A 24,896-nucleotide genomic window follows, 5' to 3' on the forward strand; every position below is an offset into this window, starting at 1 on the left:
CCCCTATCGCAAAATATTTTGTTCCAGGGACCCCCAGAAGCAAAGATTAGATTTCGGTCCATTCTGCATCTAGCTTAAGGCCACAGACCCGTTGGGAAACGAGTTTGGGTCGACCTTTCATGTATTCATGTGAAACATAGTTTGGGATTCACTTCTTTGGCCTAGTCAGTGGTTTGTTAGATTGCCACGCATATAGTCTACATCAGGGTTCCCCAATTAGTTTTCCCCAAGGGCCGAATTATGTCTAGGGTACCAAGCCGAGGGCCACAACATTGCAGAGGGCGACGGTGGCGTTCCCACTACTCCAGTGACAGTTTTCGTCGTTGTCGGGTGAAAATCTTGTAGGCTTATGTCCAAAACTGTGCGTTTTGAATTTATCATTTTAAAAATGATTTAAACTAGTGAAAACAGCCGATCTACAAGCACACAACGCGGGCGAGGCGTTGTAGATCAACGAGTAGATCAAGTGCTTGTATATCAACGACGATATACTAGTGTTGTTGCTGCTCTTGTACCACCATTATTACTGGGGTTGGTGGGGGCCAGACAGTAGCCCCCCGCTAGCCGCAAATGGCCCACGGGCCGCCTATTGGGGAACCCTGGTCTACATTATAGACAGACACAAACACAGACCCTCTTCTATTCTAGGCTGTTAATTCTGAACAAAAACACACTGCTGCAACAACAACTTCCATCAACTCACAATTTTATTTAAAACAAAAATAGATTGTTAAAAATCTTCTCTTCATATAAACATACCATGTGAGGAATCAGAAAATAATACAGTGTAAACAACGGTTTATTCCAGAATAAAACTAATACATTGCAGATATGTTTTAAGAGCTTGATGGTGGAAAATAAAATGCTGACCCCTGCAATTCTCATCAAATATGCTGCGAGCTTTAACAATTTGAGCAACAATCTTGTTTGCGCGGCCTACCTTCTCAACGTGGTTGGCTCGGTGGCTGTAAAGGACCTCCATATTCATACGTCTCATTGGGCTACGTTCTAGCCCAATTATTATATAATAAAGAAATAAACCTTTCCCCTTTTAGCTGGGGACCCCCTTAAATCCCCTCAAGGGGGGAGACCACGGATTAGATTAACAGAAAAGGTTATACCAGCAGGTGGCTGGTGGTCATTTACAGTGTCTTTACAATGTCTGAAAATGTGTGTGTGTGAGGCATTGTGTACGTCTGACTGTATATCTGTGAGATGTGCATTCGCACGCTGCTGTGAGTAGTACGCTGTGCATATGTATGAAACTTTTCCAAACATTTTCAATATTTAAAATAAATGTCAAAAATAGCAGATGTACAAGCTTGCAGTGCGGCACTTTTGAGCTTGTACATCTGCTAACATATTAACAACTTTAGCTGGGGACTCCCTGGAACCCCCACAAGGACCCCTGGGTGTCCCCGGACCCCACTTTAGCCCCTTTTCGACTGCAGCTTCAGCACCAAACTACACGACACCGCACCGCACCACATAAAAAATATCAAAATGTTCCATTACACAAAAGTACCCCTATTGGTAAGAAACAAATTGACCCTTTTAACTGTGATTATAATACAATATAAATTTGTATTACAACTATCCTAAATTATAATACACTATAATGGATTATAACTGTGATTATAACACACTATACAGTATTAATGTATTACTCAGATAATTATAATACACTATAATAGATTATAATAGTGGTTATAACACAATAGAATCTATTATCATGTATTAGAACTATATCCTGGTGGTCTAAATGAAAAGTCAGTGAGTGATCAGTCATTATGAAGTGTTTGGCCCTGTCTGGCCTTGCTCAGACCTACTCTAGATTGGATACTTTTTTAGTGCCATGTTTAGTACCACTTTCACACCACTCTACCCAGGTCCTTGTAGTGGAAAACCTGGCACAAGTGGGCGGTGTGGGGTGGTGCATGTCAGCGCCATGTCAGTGGAAAAGGGGCTTTTGAGAACCAATGCTCTATGCAGAATAGCAATCGTAAAATCCGGAAACTCATTGTTGAGCTATATTCTCTCTGACAACCCACCAGCCACCAAACAACGGAGTGCAACTCGGGGGAAATCCACAATGCATCACTTGTCACATGGTCCTGTTGACGACATCACGACGACGTCACTCTGTTGAGGCGGAAGCGAGTGAGAAGGGGCAGGTGGTCAGAGGAGTGATGCTGATTGGGCAGGCGGTTGACCGCCCACAGCTCAGCCTCGCCCACCAATGAGAGCCTGCCCAGCAGCTCTAGGCCCCGCCTACAAGGAAGCTGAGAGTCAGGGCCGGGGTCGTCTTCTGGGGGGGGGGGGGGGTCGCAGGACAGGAAGCAGGGGAGTGGAGAGACAGACGGAGGGAGGCAGGCACAAAGGGGGAAATGAGATGAAGGAAACAGTTGAGAGAGCAGGAACGAGAGACGGAAGAGCGGAAGAATGAGAGAGGGAGATAAAAACAGAAGCGGAGGTACGGGAAAGGACAAAGACATGGCGAGAGAGAGAGAGAGAGAGAGAGAGAGAGAGAGAGAGAGAGAGAGAGAGAGAATGAAAGGAAGGAAAGACAAAAGACAAGAGAAGACAAAACAAAATGAGAGAAAGGAGAACGTTAATTAATTTGGAGCAAAGAGAGAATCAAGTTATGTCCAGTGGTGTAAAGTACTTTTACTTAAGTACTGTACTTAAAGGAGTAGTTCACCCCAAAATGACTTTTTTTCTATTGATTACTCATGCAATTCAATTCAATTCAAAGGGCTTTATTGGCATGTGAAAACATACGTTTACATTGCCAAAGCAGAAGTGTACACAATACAATACAATCAGAACAAAATATGTACAGGTGAAAACAGTTTTCATGCATCACGGTAACGTGCAGGCAGAGCAGGGATATATACAATGTTTTTTTTTAAGGTGGTTGGGTTCCATTTGATATCCTTCTCTTATCACAGCAGCTCACGAATCTTGCTGCTGTGTTTGCACATTGTTTTACTTCACCCAGCAGGTATGGGAGTTTTTCATCATTGGTCATATTTTCAAACTCTCCTTGGGTGGTTATGATCTGTGGGAAGTATGTGTCTCTGATGTCTTGGTACAGCGGACAGGTGGTCCATGCCATGGAGACTTGAGTTCAATAATATCTTTTTGTGTTTGTCATATACCTAGGACAAAATATTTACTATAGTAAATTTAAATGCATTCGGGTCCCCATCCGGAATCAATGGGGGTACATTTATTGTAATCTAATTATTGCCTTAGGAATGCGACAAATACAAAAAAATATTATTGAGTAATCATGGCTTGAGTAATCAATAGAAAAAAAGTAATTTTGGGGGTGAACTACTCCTTTAAGTACAGTTTTGAGGTATTTGTACTTTACTTGAATATTTCCAAATTCCAATACTTTTACTTCTACTCCACTACATCTGGGATCCAAATGTTGTACTTTTACTCCACTACATTTATTAGGAAACTTTAGTTACTAGTTACTTTGCTGATAAATTATAATATGTTAAAACATACACAAACCACTTTAGCCCTATTTTATACCTAGGCTATTTGAAAATAGCCCATCTACAAGCTCACAACGTGTCGCATCGCGACGCGTTGTGAGCTTGTAGATCGATGCGACGCGCTGTGAGCTTGTAGATGGGCTATTTTCAAACATTTTGTAATTTTACTTTTGGTACTTTAAATATATTTTGATCCCAATACTTTCATACTTTTACTCAAGTACATTTTGAATTACAGACTTTTACTTGTAAGGGTGCCCTCACACCAAAATACCTATGAGAGTGGAATCCGCGTTCCGCCAATGCATTTCAATGAGAAGGGAGCGTTTTTTGCAGAAATCCTCTGCTGGCATGAAACCGCTTCACTCTCATTGAAATGCATTGGCGGAACGCGGATTCCACTCTCATAGGTATTTTGGTGTGAGGGCACCCTAACAGAGTATTTCTATATTGCAGTATTGATATTTTTACTTAAACATCTGAGTACTTTTTCCACCACCGGTTATGTCTACAGTTCATCAATGTTTAGCATCAAAGATCTTCCTGCACCTGTATGTTTTTATGTGTGTGTGTGTGTGTGTGTGTGTGTGTGTGTGTGTGTGTGTGTGTGTGTGTGTGTGTGTGTGTGTGTGTGTGTGTACCTGGCGTATACATGATGTAGTCCACCGTCAAGGCAGCCTGGGTGTGGCAGGTGGTCACTTCTGTCACTATCCCCAGTCCCCTCTGATGCCCCAGGATGTGTTGGTAGGACGACCGCAGCTTCAGACTGTGATGTATTCGAGGTATTAGAGGTCTGTGGAGACACAAACGCATGTGTTTGTGCGAAGGACAGTGTCGTTGGTTCTGCTGAGACACATTTTAATCTTTGCATTTTGGAAGGCTGGGAGAGAGGCGGTTGCAAATGAAAGTCAAGGACATGTTACCTGTTCTTTTTTTCGTCCAATATAGTTAGATTTGAGATGGCTCCCTCTACACCTGAGTAGACAAGACGGGCAGACAGTTAGCAAGGTTAACAGTCCTACTGCCAGATGTTATTTTTTATTTATTGGGGCTGGTGCCAGCAAAAAGCAGCTTACCTTTGCGATGTTATAGAAAATTATCTATTGATATTTTCAAACAAATTATTTTTACAATACAACGCTCATATGTGTACTTTAGCCGAGCTGACGGCAGAGGGCAGCCTTATGCAAAGAATGACTGTGAATTGGGCCGCTTCGCTTGCCATCCATTCAGAGCATAGAAATGCATTTTCTAGAACAGATCCCAAACCCACATCATCTTACAGTCAGCGGACAAGGTAAAAAGAACGAGCCCTATATTGGCAACGAGCAGGGTTGAAAATTGGGGGAACGGGAACGTCCGAAGCGGTAAAAGACTTAATAAGGACACAGCTGGCTTACTAAACTAAGAACAAAAACCAGCAACACAAAAAGTTTACAGTTTACAGTTTAAGGCATTTAGCAGACGCTTTTAATCCAAAGCGCCTTACAATAAGCAGATAATACATCACTATAATAAACAAGATCATATGTCAGTACATCAACAACAATATAATGCATATGAATATCAATATAATCAGTAAAGAAAAAAAAGGTTCTAAAACCTAAAAACAAATGCAAACTAGCTTCATGTATGGTCAATGAGTGTTTCAGTAGTGCTATGGGTTTAGGTGGAGTCTTCAGTCCACGGCGGAAGCTAGTGAGTGAGTCTGTTGTTCTGATTGCGACAGGGAGTTTATTACACAGTTTGGGGGCCAGGAGGGCAAATTGTCTCGGACGAGTGGATTTTTGTCCCGGGGCTTTTAGCGAGGGTTCTGTCAGCATCCCTGCGTTGGCTGATCTAAGTGAACGGGTGGGATGTAGGGGTTGATCAGGTTTTGGAGGTATGGAGTAGCCATAGCTTTGGCTGCTTTGAAGATCAGCATCTGTGTTTTCTATTCAGTGCGGGCCGCAACCGGGAGCCAGTGGAGGGAGCGGAGAAGGGGGGAGACATGTGAGAACTTTGGCTAGTTGAAGACCAGTCATGCAGCGGCATTTTGGATCAGTTGGGGAGGTTTAAGTGCACATGCCGGGAGACCAGTGAGGAGAGAGTTACAATAGTTAAGTTTTGATACGACAGATGTCTGGATGAGGAGCTGGGCTGCCTCCTGGGTGAGGAAGGGTATGATTATACGGATGTTATAGAGTGTGAACCTACAGGACCGGGTGACTGATGCAATGTGGGCCTTGAATGATAGCTGGCTGTCCAGGACCACACCAAGGCTTCTAGCAGTTGGAACCGAAGTCACCAATGCATTATCTATGCATTGGTGACAGTGTTGTGTTAAAGCTGCAGAGCATTCATGAAATTAAATGAGAAACAATAATCTAGCTCTGAAGAAAGTGGGACACAACAATAATCATATTTAACCTAAACTGAACTAAACCTCATCCTACCCGAGCCAAAAACCCAAATACAACTAATTTAATCTCAGAGCCCGGCGGAAACAAACACAAACTAAATCAATATCCAGTCAAGTTTAACAGTAGCGTACCAGTATTGTTAGCAGGTGCAGGGGAGGTGACGTTTTGTTGCTGGGTGGTGTTGGACTCAGGTTGCTGGGTGGTGCTGGACTCAGGTTGTTTGGTGGTGTTGTACTGACAGTGTGTGTTGATGCCCAACCTCGAGGGCCACAGAGGTGCCGTGAGGAGACGCTGTAAGTGTTGATTGGGCTGGATCTCCTGACCAGACACCTAATATCACACGCACACGCACACACACACACACACACACACACACACACACACACACACACACACACACACACACACACCGTATTTTACACTGGCTACGGTTACATGGCCAATATTTATTCATTCAGAATGAACTCATTCCGAACCGAGATACCTGAATAAAAGTATATTCCAATTCAAACGGCATATACCACCCGGATTCTGAGGTGTCTATATGAGCACTTTTATTCTGAATGAGCAGTCATCCTGAATACAAGTGGAATATACCTGCCTATGTAAACGCAGCCATTGGTAACCAAGCTGTATAATAGTGTAGCGTGACCGCGAGGCAACAACCGCTACTTAACAGGGCGCGTATGTTAACCAGTCAGCCAAAGAGCTGAGCTCGTTGGCGAGTGGCCAACGCGCTACCCCGGAGCCTACAATAGCATCATTAAAGACCTAGTGAAATGAAACATATGTTTTCACACTTTTAGAGCTTATCTGTGGTAATCATATGAGCATTCCTAACACAATAAAATATGTATCTGTAAACATTATAGGTAAGCAACTTGGTAACAAACATTCTGTACACCTGGCCCACTGGCCGTGTCCCTCTGCCTGCCGTTTGCAGGCTAATGGAAGCTACAAACACAAACATTGGGCACACGTGAGCCGTCCCATCGCCTGAAGGGCTGGTCGCTTCTGATTGGTTCGGAAACCGACAGGCTTGCGTCTCAGACTGAAACTTCCCAAATAAAATGGCCAAAAAAGCCATTTCATAGGTCTTTAAGACTTTGGTGCCGCAGCTGCATTCTTACGAGTGCAAAGTGACTCACTGTGTCCATACACTGCGCGTGTGTGTGTGTGTGTGCGTGCGCGCGTGTGCGCGCGTGCGTGCGCGCATGCGTGCGTGTATCCCTCACCCTGCCCAGGGGAATCCCCTGGTAATCCAGATGACCCTGCATCAGGAAGTTGTACAACGGACTCCACGGCACGGAGTTGAAATCCCCGCACATCACCACCGGATTGGCGGAGCCGTCCGGGAGGCGGGACAGCCGGCTGACCTCGGCCAACAGGATGGCCAGCTGGGCCAGCTTGATGTCGCCGCGGCGGGGGTTGAAGAGCAGGTGGGTGTTGGCCACGCAGATGAAGTCCGAGGGGTCCTCCAGGGTCTGGGCCGTGCCCTAGGGATGTCAAAAATGGACCTTTATCAAAATCGATTATTCTATAGCAATCATCGATTATTAATCGATTATTAGTTATTTTCTAATAAAAAAAAAATAAAAAAAAAAATCTTTCTTCTGATTTTCTTTTTTTTACTGGTGCTTACAATGCAGAGAGGGCGCTGTTTTCCCCTTTTCTTTGACGATGGCTACCAAACCAATCAATCAACCAAATCAATCACACATGTGTCTGAGACGGGGGAGGGGTGTGTGTAGCAGGCAGCTGCCACTCTGCTGTGCTCCTCCACTCTACACAGTAGGCCTAAACACTATATAGTTTACAGTTGGTGCTGGTGTGAATAATAAATCAATGGCCATTTACTATTATCATTAATACTATTATTAGCCTATATTTTGGTTGAAACTAACTAACTAAGCCATAAAATAGTATTATAAAATACGAAATAATAATTTTCGATTATGAAATATTAAAATCGATTATTGATTAATCGATCGATTCATTGACATCCCTACCGAGCCCCCGCCGGGGGTCCTGGGCTGCAGCAGGACCACCAGGCCCACGTTGTCCCGGTCCAGGAGCGGGATGCCGGGGCGGAGGTACTCCACGGGGTGGGCCGAGAGGAGGGACAGCCGCGACGTCTTGAAGACCACCGCGCAGCCGTCGGGCTTTCCACCCGTACGCTTCTTATACTCACACTGGTACCCTGCAGCGGAGGGAGGAGGGACAAATAGCAGGAGTGAAAAATAGCAGATCTACAAGCTCGAGCTTGTAGATCTGCTATTTTTGAAAAAGTCGTGAAAATGTGGGGGACTGCCCCATAGGTCGAACTCCCGTTGGGTCGAACAGCGTCGGCAGGTTAGATAATCACCCGCAAGCGTCGGCAGGTTAGATAATCACCCGCGTCACACGGTTACTGAGGTTAGGTTTAGGGTTAGAGTTAGGCATAGTTTTCTGTTTTAATTTGTTTATTGGGTTTTTTTCATTTTCAACATGCAATAGAATGACATTAGGGGGAAAGGGTAAACAAAACAAACTAAACTAAGAAAACAAACAAGAACTAACAATAACACTTACATGCACACAACCATACACACAGTGCCATTTTGGTCACACCATAGCTCCACCATTTGACGTCAAGAGGGTAGACTCTCAATAGTTCCGTAGCCGGAATGGGGGTTATTCCCAGGAATAACTGGGAAGGTTATTCTGTCTGTGTATGCCAGAAAAGGATCCCATGTATCGTGGAATGTCCTAACACAGCCTCTCATTGTGTATCGGATTTTTTTCTAACTGTAAATTATTAAAAATGTCTCTTATCCACTGTGTGTGGGAGGGTGGAGTTGTCGATTTCCATCTCATGAGTATTAAACGTCTTGCCAACAGTGTTACGAAGGCTAGTTAGGCATAGTTTTACTGAGGTTAGGATTAGGGTTTGGGTTAGAGTTTGGTGGTCGATCCAAAGGGTGTTCGACCTAATGACATGTTACTGAAAATGTGTGCAAATCTTTGAATATATGTATTTTCGAAGCGAACGTTTGTAACTCAAATTTTGCTTCTGGGTGGTCCCTGGAACTAGATATTTTGAGATGGGGGTCTGTGGCCAAATACATATCATTTTGGGGGTCCTTCACATGAAAAGGTTTGAGAACCACTGACATAGTAGTCTCTCAAGAACAGACTAACTGAGCTCCAGTTGAAAGTGAAAAGGACCTTTTCTTTGACGATGGCTGGCCAGATTGCTGACACAGAAACATAGGTTTTTCAAAAAACCTTCGAAGGATTCAAAAGACACTTATAGAATCGGGTCAAAATTCTAATTTTCACGATTTTTCAAAAATAGCAGATCTACAAGCTCGCAGCGCGGCACTCGGTGCCGCGCTGTGAGCTTGTATATCTGCTATTTTTCAATAGTTAAAGGCAAAGCATAAAATAATGATGTACAATAATGTGTACCCGTTAAAGCTAAATAAAACCATACCACCGAAACATCTTGTACGGCGGCCTAACGTGCAATTTCCTAAAACAAATAATTGTACAATATTTTTGTTCTTTTCTTTCTTGGATTAGCAAATGTATTCATCAACTGCTTTTCAGTTTTGTCAAATCAAATACGAAACTATGTTCATGGATCTGTTTTGATTTTTGATCTTTTTATTTAAATGAGGGAGGCAATATAAGCTTCGGCTTCAGCCTACACCTTTTCAGACCATCTTTAAAGCAGTGTTGGGAAAGTTCACTTTCAAAATTAACTAGTTCAAGTTCAAAACTTCTAAAATGAACTAGTTCATTTCATAGTTCATAATTCTACATTTTGAACTAAAGTTCATGGTTCCCCAAAATGAACTAACTTAGTTCTTTTTCGTTCTTTTTTTAACCATAATATTTTTTTATACTTTTGGCTATTAAAAAGAAAAAAATGTTTAGACGTTGCTGCATGCTATTATTTGTCAAAATTATTGACACAGCCCATATAGAACCACTCACAGCAATAATTTCATCCAGCTTAACAGTTGCGAGTTGCGACTGCGAGACGTAACGAGGAGCGGAGGAGGAGATTCACAGTGCTTCATGTGATGAAGCACCCAGCTGCAGACAGCGCCGCATATCAACGTTCGCGAGGAGCTGCGCGCAGTGCGTGCTATTGGAGCATGTGAATGAAAAAGAGACGAGAGGACAGACGACCGCGGAGGCGCGGACCGCCGCATGAACGGCCGCCGAACGCCGTTCACGGGCGTCAGAATGAACACATTCGACAATATCCTTCATCAAACGAAAACAAAGAACGTTCAGTTCACGTTCGCCCCCAAAATATGAACGTGTTCATGAACGATCGTTCATTGAACGCGTTCGGGTACAACACTGCTTTAAAGTGCTTATTGACTGGGGACCCCCTGAAAACCCTCAAGACAGAACCACTGTCCTAGGGACAATTATGAAAGTGTCTTAATTATACATGCAAAATAGATTCATAGCAACATTCTTAGAGCAGCCCTCTTACTTTTTATGTGTAACGATTTCAAGCATATTAAATCATAGTGACATTAAACTACTCCTCATTAACTGGGGGCATCCTGCATACCCTTGAGAGGCTCCAATTTGAAAGGCACGGGCACTGCTCAGTACCCCTGTAGTCACAACATTCAGATTTGATTCCAGATTCCTGCCTAAACATGGTTTAAAAATGGATTATGGCTCCACCTGCTGTTGATATTATACAACTACAGCACAGCAAGAAGTGAATGTAAGAGAGAAAGTAAGCCATTTACCATGAGAGGGAGTGGGTTGTTGGCTGATTTACCACTGTTTCAGGGTTGTGCCACAAGCCGCCCACGACCTCGAATGGTAAATTGCTTTTCTACCACTTTTTCCATATAAATGAAAGAAAACACAGTTGTAACTTGCAAGGTTATGTAGTTACAATCATTAATTGTTTCAGTGGGCGGGGTCCATGAGCCAACTCAAGGTTGTTGGCCTATTTACCACTGTTTTAAACCAATCAGAATCCAGTATTTGAACATGTGACTAGAAAGTGTTGGAAGCTACCATTAAAAACGCACGCACGCACGCACGCACGCACGCACGCACGCACGCACGCACGCACGCACGCACGCACTATGGCGGCTTTATCGTGCCACATGGACGTTGCTACACTCGCGCGCACGCATTCGATTTTATCTGTGTTGTACTGAACGCATGAACGTCTCCTGTAATTTTCAAACGGCTTTTGAATCAGAACGCGCAAATGTCGCCGGCACGCGTCCCCGTGTGCCTTCTCTTTTGTGCCTCACAGGGGAACGCGAGGACGCGTAGTGTTAGGCGTTTGTGGCGAACGCATGTGTTAACGCACGCATACATCTAATGGCCATGTGGCCATCATGCGTGAGACGACACGGTCAAATGCAGCGCCGCCATGAACTGTACGCGTGATTGACTTGTTGCTCTGCTCTGGAACGCACGTGTGAGATGTGTGCCACCCATTTGATTCTCAGCGCTAAACCTGCGTGTGTGTGTGTAGACGTGTATATCAAATAAAACATCCAGACGTTCATGCGAGCATGCGTTGGTCTGTCTCCACTGTGGGCTGCATGCTCTCTGTGCTCCTTGGCTGACGTAGCAAATTTGCTTTATATAGGCCTATTTGAATTGGGATAAAATACAGACCCTCAAGGACCACCGGTGGTCCTTTGGTGAGTTGGTGGTCCTGGTGGTCCCCCCCCCCCAAGGACCACCGTTGGCCAAGGACCACCGTTGGTCCTTGGGGGAAGTTCCAAGTGGTCCACAGCTAAATTATGGAGAGTTGTTAACCAAATGGATCTTTTAAATCTTTAGAGTATAAAGTGAAACCAAATAGATTTCGTTTCATTTTCTGGAAACACCCCGCCATTCCGAATATATTATTTATTATTATTTGGGCGATGATGTGATGTTGAAATGTAACTTTCAGATCAGCGCATGCATGAGTCACGGCCTTGCGCCCTGCTGGTTGGGACTAATATATTAAGTAGAAGTGTGTTGTGTTTATGGACTAAAATAACAGATGCTGGTTATTTTATTTGTTTTGCCCATTTTTATATTTGCATTTTAACCAAATGTTTTAATCCTTGACTGATTGAGACTATACATATTTCGTTAATTTATTTATATTTATTTATTTATTTATTTATTTATTTAACTGTTTTTGTTTTGTTTGGTGTTCCTAAGTTGAGCCCTTCGGAATGGCTGCCTTCTGGTTAAGTTGTCAGTTAAATTGCTTTATTTATTATTTGTTTAGTTCTGTTCAGTTATGTTGTGTTTAGACCTTTATTTCGTTATTTGTTTGTTTTGTTTAGTTGTTAACTTTAGCTCTGAGCAGCGGCCTGGCCTGCCGGGCTCAATTTGTCACGCACATGTCGGGCTTTGGGCTGGGTCGGGCTTGAGAAAAATAAATAAAGAAAAAAATTGGCAAGATCTGTGCTTTGCATCCCGGCCAGCAGCAGTTCCAGTGAACGGGTTTTCAGCGCTGCGGGCAGAACCATCTCCGAGCGAAGGACATCGTTGAACGATTTTCTTCATCACAATTTATAAGATCGGTGAGTACAGCCTAGCCTTTAACTGTTGGCAATATATACCCAATGGCCAACGTAGAATGTAGTCATCTTGGTCTCTTGTGATCTTATCATTTATTTATAAATGTATTTTATTTAATTTCAGCTGCTTGCTGTCTGATTGGATTATTCGCCGGTGCGGCCTCCCGGCGCGGCCTTGCGCCCAGCGCTGGATTTTTGGGACTATTAAACTGAACGAATAAGTGTTGATTCATACAAAGAAAAGTGCTGTGTTACGGACTAAAATAACAAATGCTGTTTATTTTATTTGTTTAGCCTATTTATATACTTTAATTTAACCAGGGAATGGGAATGTTTCGTTGCTTGACTGATTAAGGCTATTCATTCTAATATTTTATACACATACTTAACTTGAGATTGTTTATTTTAATTGCACAAATGTCGCACAACGCAAACTCAAAGGATTGTTCATTGTTAAATTGTCCTCGGGAGTCGGGACCTGTTTCACAATTGAATAAAGACAGTTGGAAAGGGGTATCATGTCTCTGTTCTTCACCAATATTTAAAGTGTAATGAAAACAAAAGGCCGCCGCTACACGCACTCTGCAATTAAGTTTGTTTAGAAAAATGTCGGTCTTCGGGACGGGCCGGTCTCCAATTGTCAATTATGTATCGGGCTTTGGGTTAGGGTTAGGTTACATTAGATTTCTGACCATTCTGGCCGCCTCCTCCCCTCATTGATTTAATTTCTGATCACCCCTCCCTCCATCGCACATAGTGTATTATTTGTGAGGAGTTGCTCACATTTAGATGAAAGGAAAGTGCTTCTGGAGTCACTTGTATATCATATATAGGCTATAGGCTAATATAATATAGGCCGATGTGTGGGTCTCTCGCCCTAGCTCGCGCGCGCTGCTCTCTGTGCCAAATCATGTCCAAATGGAGACGCTTTTGCGCAGCGAGTGAGCCAGCGGAGGGCAAGACGAGGGGCAGAGAGAGAGAGAGAGAGAGAGAGAGAGAGACGTTGTCCTCTTCGTAGATATTCATATCTTGCTAAAGTATTTTCTGTCTGGTTTATTGCTGGTAGATTTTGCGAGACTCTCCCGCCGCCGCTGGTTTTATTTTTTGATTGCCCGTTTACGAACGTTGACCGCTGATAAATAGGCTAATGCGGCGCTTGCGGGGGTCCTGCGGTTACACACAGGGAGATGGAGGAGGCATTATTATGCAGCTTGGATACATTCATGTCCCTGGACAGACGTGCACGGACGATTCCTTGTTTCGGATGACAAAGTGCAGTGCGAGCGCAAACGTATCAATTAAATGCAAGAATGTGGCAACTTCACCCCTCCCATTCGCACGACTAAACCGAATTATATTATGAGAATGTGGCCTCACCATTTAGGCCTACTGCTAATCTGCATAGATTCTCTGCCATTCCGCCATTTTTTTTGTACCATGCATGTTCCAAGCTCCTCCATGCTCCGGTTTAGACAACGCATTTGCCCTTCGCAATAGGGCCAGGTCTGTCTGTCTGTCTGTCTGTCTGTCTGTCTGTCTGTCTGTCTGTCTGTCTGTCTGTCTGTCTGTCTGTCTGTCTGTCTGTCTGTCACGCAGCAATGCATGCATGCGCTCAGCGGAGAGGCAGCCCCTTGCCTAGTTAGTAAAGCCTGGTGTGCGAGGTTACCTAGTTAGTAGTATAGTAATAAGGGTAATAATAACCCCTCCCCCTCTCTCTCTTTCCTTTAGTTGTCTTGTTATAGGCATATAGGCATAAAACGTACGGCTAAAGTGGATCAATGGATGTTTTATAATATAATAGGCCTAATCATATCTTTTAATTACCTCAACATTTTACTTGAGTATACAGTATAAGTAAATCTACTTAGTTACTTTGCCCCACTGCGCCCAGTGAGAGCAGAGAGAGAGAGAGAGAGAGAGAGAGAGAGAGAGAGAGAGAGATCTCGGCAAGCGCCGAGGTCCATTTGGTTACCAACTGTCCAACTCCATCATTAATAAGCTGGGGATTGTGGACCACCTCAAGCCTCAAGGACCACTGGTGGTATTTGAAGCAGATGATCAGATCGTGCAAAACTCGGAATACCCCGAAACGCTTTGCGTGGTGTCACAGGCGAGAGAGATGAAGCAGGGATCCCCACAACCTTCATAGATTCCATATAGTTTCATTGTTTGACAGCACAATCATTTTTTTTTGCGCATCCTCGCCAGCATGGTGCTTTAAAACGGCGAAATTAAACAAATATAGGCCTATTCGCTATATAAATATTTTGTTCGTGGGCCTGTGTTTCGCCATTAATAGTTCTCCTTGGCTTTATTTATTTTTTCCTATAGGCCTACGCCAATGTAATGTGCACAGGAGTATTTTAGTTGCACAAAAAACAACCGCTCGCCCAGAACGAACCAACGGCGCAGTACAAAACCAAGGCAGGCAGGGTCCATATTTGCCCCTTCCACTAATCGTTGGGATATATTGACAGCGCATGTTTCTCTCAACGTTAAACCACTGTCCGAAACGAGGTGGGAATGTAGGGTAGAGAGTGTCAAAGTACTACGCCACGACATTAAAAATGTTAAAGATGCTTTGCTGGAAGTATCAGAGAAAACTAAAGACGCTAAAATTAAAAGCGAGTCTCTTTCCCTGGTCAACTTTGAGCTGGAAAATTTTGAATTCATTCTGGCTATGGTTATATGGTATGACATTTTGTTTGCTGTTAACACTGTGAGCAAAGATTTGCAGTCTAAGGATATGCAGCTGGATGTGGCTTTGTCTGATATTAAGGGACTGGTTAATTTCATGGAGAACTACAGAGAAACTGGATTTACGTCTTCAAAAATAACAGCAAAAGAGATTGCCGAGGAGATGGGTGTCAGGCCATTATTCACAGAGTCGCGCGTGACGGGGAAACGGAGAAGAGACGCAGACATCCCTCTATCTGGAGAGCGGCTTTTCGAAACGGAATATTTCATTCCAATAGTGGACCAGGCCCTCTCCGCTCTACGCGATCGATTCAAACAAATAAAACAATTAGAGGGCACGTTTGGATTTCTTTTTAACCTGTCCAAACTTTGTGAAATAGATGACATTGAACTGAAGAGAAAGTGTGAGGCTTTGAGCTTGTCTCTGACAGCAACATTAACAGATGGAACCCAGTCTAGTGACCCTAAGGACTACAAACCATGGATTGACATCTAGACCTACTGCACATACAGTATGAAACAGAGCTGATACCTTTAAATGCATTTTGAGGGGAAAAAAATGCTGCTATTTGTACCCTGTATATAAAATGTCACAATGCGACATAGCTCTGTTTACTCAATGCTGTACCCCCCTCCAACTGTATATATGTTCCCCATTTTCAACTGTTTTTTATTGTATTTGTGATACTTGCTTTGGCAATGTAAACGTATGTTTTCTCATGCCAATAAAGCTCCTTTGAATTGAATTGAATTGACATCAATGCAGAGGACCTGTTCACTGAGCTGCGCGTATTGTGCGTAACAGTGCCCAAGGAAGCCAAGACTGCGCTGGAAACACTGCGTTATCTCAAAAAGAGGAAAGGGACATTCCCTAACAGTGAAATTGCCCTTCGGATTTTACTGACAATCCCCGTCACAGTTGCATCTGGGGAGCGCAGTTTCTCCAAGTTAAAACTGATAAAAAACTATTTACGCACAACCATGTCCCAGGAGAGACTTTGTGGACTTGCCATCATCGCAATAGAACAGGATGCTGTATCTACACTGGATTATAAAGACGTTATTGCAGAATTTGCTGCAAGGAACGCCAGGAGGCAAATCTTAGCATGATTCTCTGCTTGTTGTGTCAACTTGTGTGAGTATAGCCTATTATAATAGCTGCTGCCTGTGTGCTTATTGTTATTGTTAACTTGTCAATTCTTTGAAGTGGTATCCCTACGCTATATCTACGTCACTGGCTGCCTGGGGCAGTGGCGTCAGTTCAGAAAAAGCTAAGGTATGGCAACATGACTGGTGGTTGCCATACCTTACTTACATACCTGCAATAGGCACGATGAAAAGAACATTTTATTATTTCCCCCTGTAGCCAAGGTATGGCAGCTGCCATAGCTTGCCATACCCAATTGACGCCTCTGGTTCCCCCATGCAGACTGCAGTAAAAGTGTGCCCGCCTTAAGTAAAAGTATAAATACTTTTACTCAAGTAAAAGTAGGCCTACCCAAAAAAAAACGGAAAAAAAAAAAAAAAAAAAAAGGCCTCGCCCCCCGCTCCCCCGCTCAGGGCCCCGCATTTGTGCCGCACGGCCTGCGTCGGTACAGTCTTTCTAGTTTCGGCGCAAACTAAAACTCGAACCATTTAGGGAGTGTTCGTCTAATACTTAAGGTGGGTATAGTCCATAGCGAGGGGGGGTTCTCAAATAATAATTTGATTGTCAGGGGGGACCATGACTTTTTTATTTTGGCTGGAGGGGGGTCCATGCAACTTTAATTTGTTGAATTTTGTATTAAAAAAATGTTTTCTTTTGATATTTTTCATACGTGTTTACTCCCCTATATTTATCAAGTTCCCCCTGATTAACTTGGTAGCCTATATTCCGCTTCTGTAAATCTCCCCACAAGAAACGCATTCATTGGGCGCAGTCGGCGACTCGGCGGCAGTCGGCGCTGACAGCGCAGTGCTTCGAGTTTGTGTTGCATTCTACAAAAGTGATTGTGAAGCGAACAGTAGAACCAACACAGGGCTTTACACACGAGTGCTGCAGTATATCCTATACGTATATTAATTAGGCCTACTTTAAACCATACAGCTTTTGGTAGGCTGTATAATAACTTGAATAATATGAATGCCATATTAATTTCGTATCGGCATTGCCAGGGTGGCATTGCGCACTAGGCTAAAATACCCTATATAGCCTATAACGTTCTCTACAATAAGTAATTGTAGATGATAGTTATATCTATCAAATATGGTTTTATATAGCAAATCAATGTCGGGAAATGTCCATTTTGGGAGCGCACTGCATGGCGCACTGGTAGATCAGCCAACGTTATACATCTTTAGATGTAATAGGGACACAATACAGTCCATGGAAGTGGGGCTTTCCAAGGAAGAGGTGACGTTTTATTTGTTTTAATCGCTTCATAATTGACCGAGCCATGATGAACTTAAACCAGAAGAACAAAACGTAATCCTGTAGGCAGGATTTTTTTTGCTCCCTCGCTTTCTCTCTCCATCTCTCTCTCGCTCTGTTCCAAATCATGTCCAAATGGAGACGCTTCATGCGCGGAGCGCAGAGACACAGAGAGAGAGAGAGAGAGAGAGAGAGAGAGAGAGAGAGAGAGAGAGAGAGAGAGAGAGAGAGAGAGACGAGAGTGGACGTTTATTTAAACAGCAGCACACAACTTAATTGGCCCATCAACAGCCTTGGCCTATATCATTGATCTCCAGGGGAGTAAACCGATGTTCGGACTCTCTTTGATTCATTGACTGAAGCCCTTCCACACCTAATTGTTTGTTTATTATTTGAAATAATTAGCAGTGCAGGAACTGTCTATAGTTCTGGTCCACCTCCTCGCTCGCACTCTGTTGCCCGGCGCGCGCTGCTTGTAGATCGGCTACTTTGGCTGAAACTATAAACGACCGTAGAGCTCCAGAATGGCTGGCCGTTGGATCGCCGCGACCCCTCGTTAGAACCGGGGCGACTAGACAGACGGTCGCTCCGTGGTGTTCAACACAAATGGAGCTCGCCGTTCTACATTGCATTGCATAATTGATACTTTTACATTAAAAAGTAAAACAGTTGAGTAGGCTGTATACCTTTTCCACCACTGCCAAAGACCCGCAGCATCATCAAAGACCTATCCCATTGTTTGAACTGCTGCCTTTTTAAAAGATCCACAGGCTTAAAAAACAGCTTTTTATATAGCTGCGCTCATGCACTATTAGCTGTGAGACGGGACTTTTTTTTTTTTTTTTTTTTACTTCTTAGGCTATATCTATACTTTTTTTTTAATAAATTTAACTTATTGTTTTGTCTTAACAATAAAGGTTTGCTCCACTTTCGTTGTTCTTGAACTTGTTTTATGCAACAATGATACCGGTAATAAAGCTCATTCATTCTTCATTCATAGCCTATACTTTTCAAACCAAATTAGAACTTTCTTGCGATAAATTAAAGCCCAGGCATTAAGTGTTCTGTAAAAGGCATATTTATTTCAATGATGACATCAGTTTTAAATAACAATAATAATTAAATAACAATAATAAGTAAGACCCACAAATCGGCCCATGGCTATATTATATTAGGCATAGCGTATAGGATACATACAATATAATAGCCTATACACATGGCTTATTTGCAGGGAACAGTTGGAAAGCCCTCGTCATTGATGAATTCCGTTACGGAATAAAGAGATTGTGGGGGAGAAGATTTAGGTGGCGGTGCCCGGTGCAACTGTCTGTCTGTCTGTCTGTCTGTCTGTCTGTCTGTCTGTCTGTCTGTCTGTCTGTCTGTCTGTCTGACTGACTGACTGACTGACTGAATGACTGCACCGACGCTATCTCTCTCTGTGTCATGAAACTAGGCCTAGCCTACTTTTTCCTATTTGCAACCTTCTCTCTCACTGTTATGTCATGCAGTTCCCTGTTTCAGCTGTGAGACTCACAACCCTCGATTACCACCATGAATTGCCTTTGCTTTGATCACTTGATTGGTGATCAGTCCACCATATTCGTCACAGCTGCAGGAGCTAATGACTGGCTAATTCACACATCTATTGTTTGTTTTTCCTTGAAAGCAAATAATGACCGCGCTAATTGATTCATTGGTAACTGAGAGCTATACAAGTGTTTCTCAACCTGTGGGTTGGGACCCAAATTATTTTGTCCCCAGATGATTAACACGACACCATTTTCTCACTCAACAGTAACCGTGACAAATTAAACATTGGCCAAATTGTCAAATATTAGAGGCCTATTTCTGTTTCATATAAGTGCAACCACTTTTAACAGCTGTCTATCTGTGTGATGAGGGGCTGTGGTGCTGAACTGACTGACTTGACGTTCTCTATATGCATGTGCAATGGGAAAATGAAATCAATCAGTCTGTCCGTCTGTCCGTCTGTCCTTCTGTCTGTCTGTCTGTCTGTCTGTCTGTCTTCCTTCCACACTGGATGTGTGGACAAATTGAATGAATTTTGATATTTTGATGAAATTAATAGGCCTACTGTCTAGGATAGGATAGGAATAGGAATGTTTGTTTACTGTATTTATTCACCAAAAAATAAGTGAATAAAGTGGGTGCAAGTGAACTGCCTGTGCGCCACCGCCGCCACACAATAGCCTACGAATTAATCTACGTATGGTGTCACGGAATCCATAGATTATCCACGATTATAGCCACGGAATCCGTACGGTTCTGTAACAGTAAACCCCGACTCCAGGGTCTCCAGCGCAGCTATGAAGCTTGATGGCCGTATGGCCGTGTTGCGTATCTATAGCAGATATACAAGCTCATAGCGTGGCGAATTGCGACGAGTTGTGAGCTTGTAGCTCTGATATTTTCAACGCGCGTCACCATCGTACGACGAAGGAATAGGCTGATTTTAACAGCGCACAGCACAGAAGAAGCACGCTCACCCTTCGGGATTTAAACCATGCTGACAGATCATGATACAAAAATGATGATGTTGTTTTAATGGTTGTAGCCTACTACTTTAACCAAATAATAATAAGAATAATAGGATTAAATCTGATAAAATAGCCTAAAGGGAGCCAAATGATATAAGGGAGACATTTTCCCAGCCGGTCACAGTGTCCGGTGGACTTTATAATTACCGGCCAATTAAACATTTTAACGGTCAATGGCACAACGTATGCTTCGCCAATATCTTTATATATACAGACAGACAGACAGACAGACAGACAGACAGACAGACAGACAGACAGACAGACAGACAGACAGAAATCCACTGTCAGAAAGAAAGTAATGACGTGCTGCCGTGCATATCACCGAAAAAAAAAATCTGGACATGGGGATGGGCGATATAAAGTCGGAAAAAACGCATAACGCACCAATGGATGCGAGTGAGGCAGCGAGTGGAGTAGTAGCACATGGGTATGGTAGCTGATTACAGGAGAAAATAATAAAATGTACTTCTTAAAATGAATTCATCATGCTTGTTGCAAAACAACAGCCATGTTACCATACCTTAGCATTTGCAGAACTGACGCTGCTGGCGGGATCGCACAGCCGAGGAGGATTTTTTTTTTTTTTTTTTTTTTTTGCATTATGAGCAGTGTGCGGGCCTATTCGTGGACTCTTTTTATTCTGTCTGTCTGTCAGCATATTCATTACATTACTCCGTGTGAGTAGCCTAATGGCAAAGCATCTGGATAAATCACTGTCTGTCTGTCTGTCTGTCTGTCTGTCTGTCTGTCTGTCTGTCTGTCTGTCTGTCTGTCTTCCTTCCACACTGGATGTGTGGACAAATTGAATGAATTTTGATATTTTGATAAATGAATTAATAGGCCTACTGTCATTGCATTTCCATTTTTCAATTATACACCGAATAGCGCAATTAAGTAGGCCTAGGTCAACGAGTCAACCCAATTAGCGCTCCCGCAGCTGGTCTGATTGGACTCTGACCAGCTCTGCGCTTCTCAAAGTTACATTAGATCATTTAAACCATTGTGGCATTATTCTCAGCCAACTAATGATAGTCTATTCTGCATTCTGGTTGTCGTCACCCCAAATAATGGATTACTTCTTCATATAATTAATATAGGATATAATGCAGCAGCACTCTTTATGTGCAAAGCCCTCTTCTATAATAATCAGATTCATTTTTACTCACAACAGAGTAAAATATATTTAAACTATTAGATCTGCATTGTTAAATGCAACGGAACAGGCAACAATAGTGGATGGCAATGGCATAGAATTGAATGGTTTGGTCTGTATTTGAACTGGAATGAGTTACTGCTTAAAACAAATGATATAAGAATCACAGTACATTTACAGATTTTTTTTTTTATTATTTATTTTTTTACATGACACGAGACGTGTACCTCGTTGGCTGCATGGCATCGAGTGACGCGTACCAAAGACGCGCATGGCATCGTTACAGGACGCGTGACGCGTACCAAAGACGCGATGCGTCCAGCGCAATCGTGTGCCCTGGAGTGCCACTGGAGCACAACTAACGCATGCATGCACGCACGCATATGTAAACAAAAAGCCATTTGGCACACATGCGTTGCTTCGCTTAGCTGGCACGATAAAGCCGCCATACACGCACGCACGCACGCACGCACGCACGCACGCACGCACGCACGCACGCACGCACGCACGCACGCACGCACGCACGCACGCACACACACACACACACACACACACACACACACACACACACACACACACACACACACACACACACACACACACACACACACACACACACACACAAGTGTACCTACCGATCTCCTGTAGAGCTGGTTTAATCTGCTTCTCATAATGGTCCTCTTGCACCTCCTGAAGACACAGAATCTAGAGGAGAGAGAGAGTCCAAAGGGTTTCAGTTGTTGACTGCCTTGCTAAAGACAGACACAGCACAGATCCAGCAAATTGTAATATTATTAGAGTTGTTCTGATACAGCATCGGAAAAGCTGCCAATGCTGCCCAATATGCCAGTCTATACCATGGGTTCCCAAACCTTTTTGTCTCAGGGCACCCCATAAATATATTTTTAATCCGAGGCACCCCTACATTATAATTTTCACTCCCAGCACCTTATATTTATAGCACATCGTCATTGTCGGGTGGAAACCTTCTATGTTCGTTTTGTATTTATCATCTATAAAATGTACTAAACAGTGAAAACAGCAGATCTACAAGCACAGTGTGCTTGTAGATCGGCTGTTTTCACTAGTTTTGTGCGACAGAGGTTTCTGCCTGACAGTAATTATATTTTAGTGATTATGTTGGGAGGAAAACGTTGAGATAATAGCCATTTTGGTTAGAACTGACTGAAAATAACTGTGTACTTCAAGTTTAAAATGATACTAAATATTTTTTCAAATGTCCAAATAAATTCCAAATATTATCAAATGATCTCGCGGCACCCCAGGGTGCCCCGTCACCCACTTTGAAAACCCCTGGTCTATACCATGATTCCCATAGCATGTAATTTAACACATGATGGTATTTCATTTATTATTTAACGCCTCAGTTGAAGTTGCACAACTGTTTTACACTCTCATCTATTTGCATTAATATTTTACTAACTTGTTTCACAATTATTAATGGCATTTCTAATCCTAGATCTGTAGTTCTATTTCATTTCAAGGACCACCATGACTCTGATTTGGAACCAAATGCACCCGTCATTTATTTGTACACTTTCAAGCGTTACATTTGTAACCCTGAGGGTCCCTGGACCGACCCACTTTGAGAATCATTGTCCCATCCACCTGTTTCCGCAAGACTTTACTGTAGCATCATCTGCGGGACACTTCCGGTTAACAGCAGACATACAAGCTCTCGTCGCGTCGCAGATGCAACCGTTGTGAGCTTATAGATCACTCTCGGCTGTGACGCCGGAAATGCCGCTCGCCTTCTGCGCAATGCACGATCGGACGTTGGAAAGTTGTGGATAGATTATTTTAACATTGCACACTGGTATCAGATCGGTAGTTATCAATCGATATCGGGAAGGAAAAAAGGTAATGGTGCATCTCTAAACGTTATGGGTTCATGTTTAGCACCTCAGTTAAATGAACACAGGATTCCGCAGTCTCGTTAGTTCTTTCCGTTACTGTGAGAGAACAGGTGAACTCAAACCGTAAAGCAAAGATGTAAGCCAATGACTGAAAAGGGTTGCTGTACTACATACAGCCAGCCAGTTGGAAAAAGAGTGAGGCTTTTGCTTTTTATGACCATTCATGTTTAAAGGAGTGGTTTTCCCAAAGAATTACTTATGTTCTATCAAATGCACACCCAATGAAGCCTTTAACACATTTAGGCCTAGAATTATTGAATGCTTTAACCAGTGAAAAATAGCAGATCTACAAGCTCACAGCGCGGCACCTAGTGCCGCACTGCAAGCTTGTAGATCTACTATTTTTGAATACGTCGTGAAAATGTCTGCAAATCTTTGAATATATGTATTTTCAAAGCGAATGTTTGTAACTCAAATTTTGCTTCTGGGTGGTCCCTGGAACTAGATAATTTGAGATCCGTGGCCAAATAAATATCATGTTGGGGGTCCTTCACATGAAAAGGTTTGAGAACCACTGACATAGTGGTCTCTCAAGAACAGACTAACTGAGCTCCAGTTATGTGAAAAGGACCTTTTCTTTGACGATGGCTGGCCAGATTGCTGACATAGAAACATAGGTTTAAAAAAAAAAAACTTCAATTCAAAGGACAAAAGACACTTATAGAATCAGGTCAAAATTCTAATTTTCACGATTTTTCAAAAATAGCAGATCTACAAGCTCGCAGCGAGTGCCGCGCTGTGAGCTTGTATATCTGCTATTCAATAATTAAAGCATAAAATAATGATACACAATAATGTGTACCCGTTCTGAATAGGTTCATGCAGTATTTGTTGCATTTCTGAGCCAATCATTTTATACCGTCTCCGGTAGGAGAGTCACTACTGATTCTCCTTCTGACCGATGATCCGGTCATCATATTATTGGCTTAGGAATGCGACAAAAACAGAAGAATCTCTAGTTCAATGTTGCTCACTGTAGATTTACTGTGCATATGACACTGACACAATGTACGGTTAATGTAAACTATACAGTAATAGGCCATACTAGTAAGACACCTGAGGGTGACATGCGACCTCAGGGTGACATGCGACCTTGCCCTAAAGGGCGAGGTCGCGCCAATTCTTGACCATCTGGCCAACCACAGCGTTTCTCTGACGATTCTAGTTGTTGTCATTCTGGGGGGAGTTTGTTCATGTTTTTGTGAGGGTATCAACCCTAGGAGACACGGGGAGAACATGCAAACTCCACACAGAAAGGCCCTATCGCCCACACCCTAGGTGGGGTTGGCGATAGGGCCTTTCTGTGTGGAGTTTGCCTAAACATGGAGATGTGGTACAGAATGACTCATATATGGGCATAAAAAGTATGTCATGTGACATCACTTCCTGTACAGACAGTCAGACAGACAGACAGCCATTGACTCCGGCCTAACAATGGCTACTGTCTATGACGGTAGTCCCATATGACATGATGGACTGGACTATCTCCATATATAGTGTTCTCCACAACTCCATGTTTAGGCCAAACATGTTTTCTCCATTTCTCCATGTATAGGTCCAAATGCCCAACGTTGAGCTTGACAACGAAACGTTCTTAACACAGCCGCCCCCATATTTAGAAAATACTAGAAGTTCGGGCGGCCCAGCGTCTAGTCGGCGACCTG

The 24,896-nt window shown here is 43.1% G+C and overlaps 1 protein-coding gene across 2 annotated transcripts in view; it reads right to left on the minus strand.

Annotated features, from left to right (window-relative positions):
* Positions 1-770: 770 nt before the first annotated feature.
* The window catches only part of angel2 (angel homolog 2), a 28,919-nt gene continuing 4,793 nt past the window's right edge, over positions 771-24,896 (minus strand). Inside the window, exons 3-9 of one of the 2 annotated variants that reach the window (XM_080744385.1) lie at positions 21,931-22,000; positions 7,924-8,114; positions 7,150-7,410; positions 6,046-6,244; positions 4,436-4,487; positions 4,154-4,305; positions 771-2,308 (exon numbers count right to left, since the gene is read on the minus strand). In XM_080744385.1, the coding sequence (XP_080600511.1) occupies positions 2,127-2,308; positions 4,154-4,305; positions 4,436-4,487; positions 6,046-6,244; positions 7,150-7,410; positions 7,924-8,114; positions 21,931-22,000 (1,107 nt within the window). In that variant the 3' untranslated portion in view covers positions 771-2,126. The remainder of the gene's footprint in view (positions 2,309-4,153; positions 4,306-4,435; positions 4,488-6,045; positions 6,245-7,149; positions 7,411-7,923; positions 8,115-21,930; positions 22,001-24,896) is intronic. The other variant, XM_080744386.1, reaches the window with a different exon arrangement.

This window comes from Nannobrachium achirus (genome assembly GCF_963921795.1).
Source record: "Nannobrachium achirus genome assembly, chromosome: 16".
In the NCBI taxonomy this organism is placed as follows: domain Eukaryota; kingdom Metazoa; phylum Chordata; class Actinopteri; order Myctophiformes; family Myctophidae; genus Nannobrachium; species Nannobrachium achirus.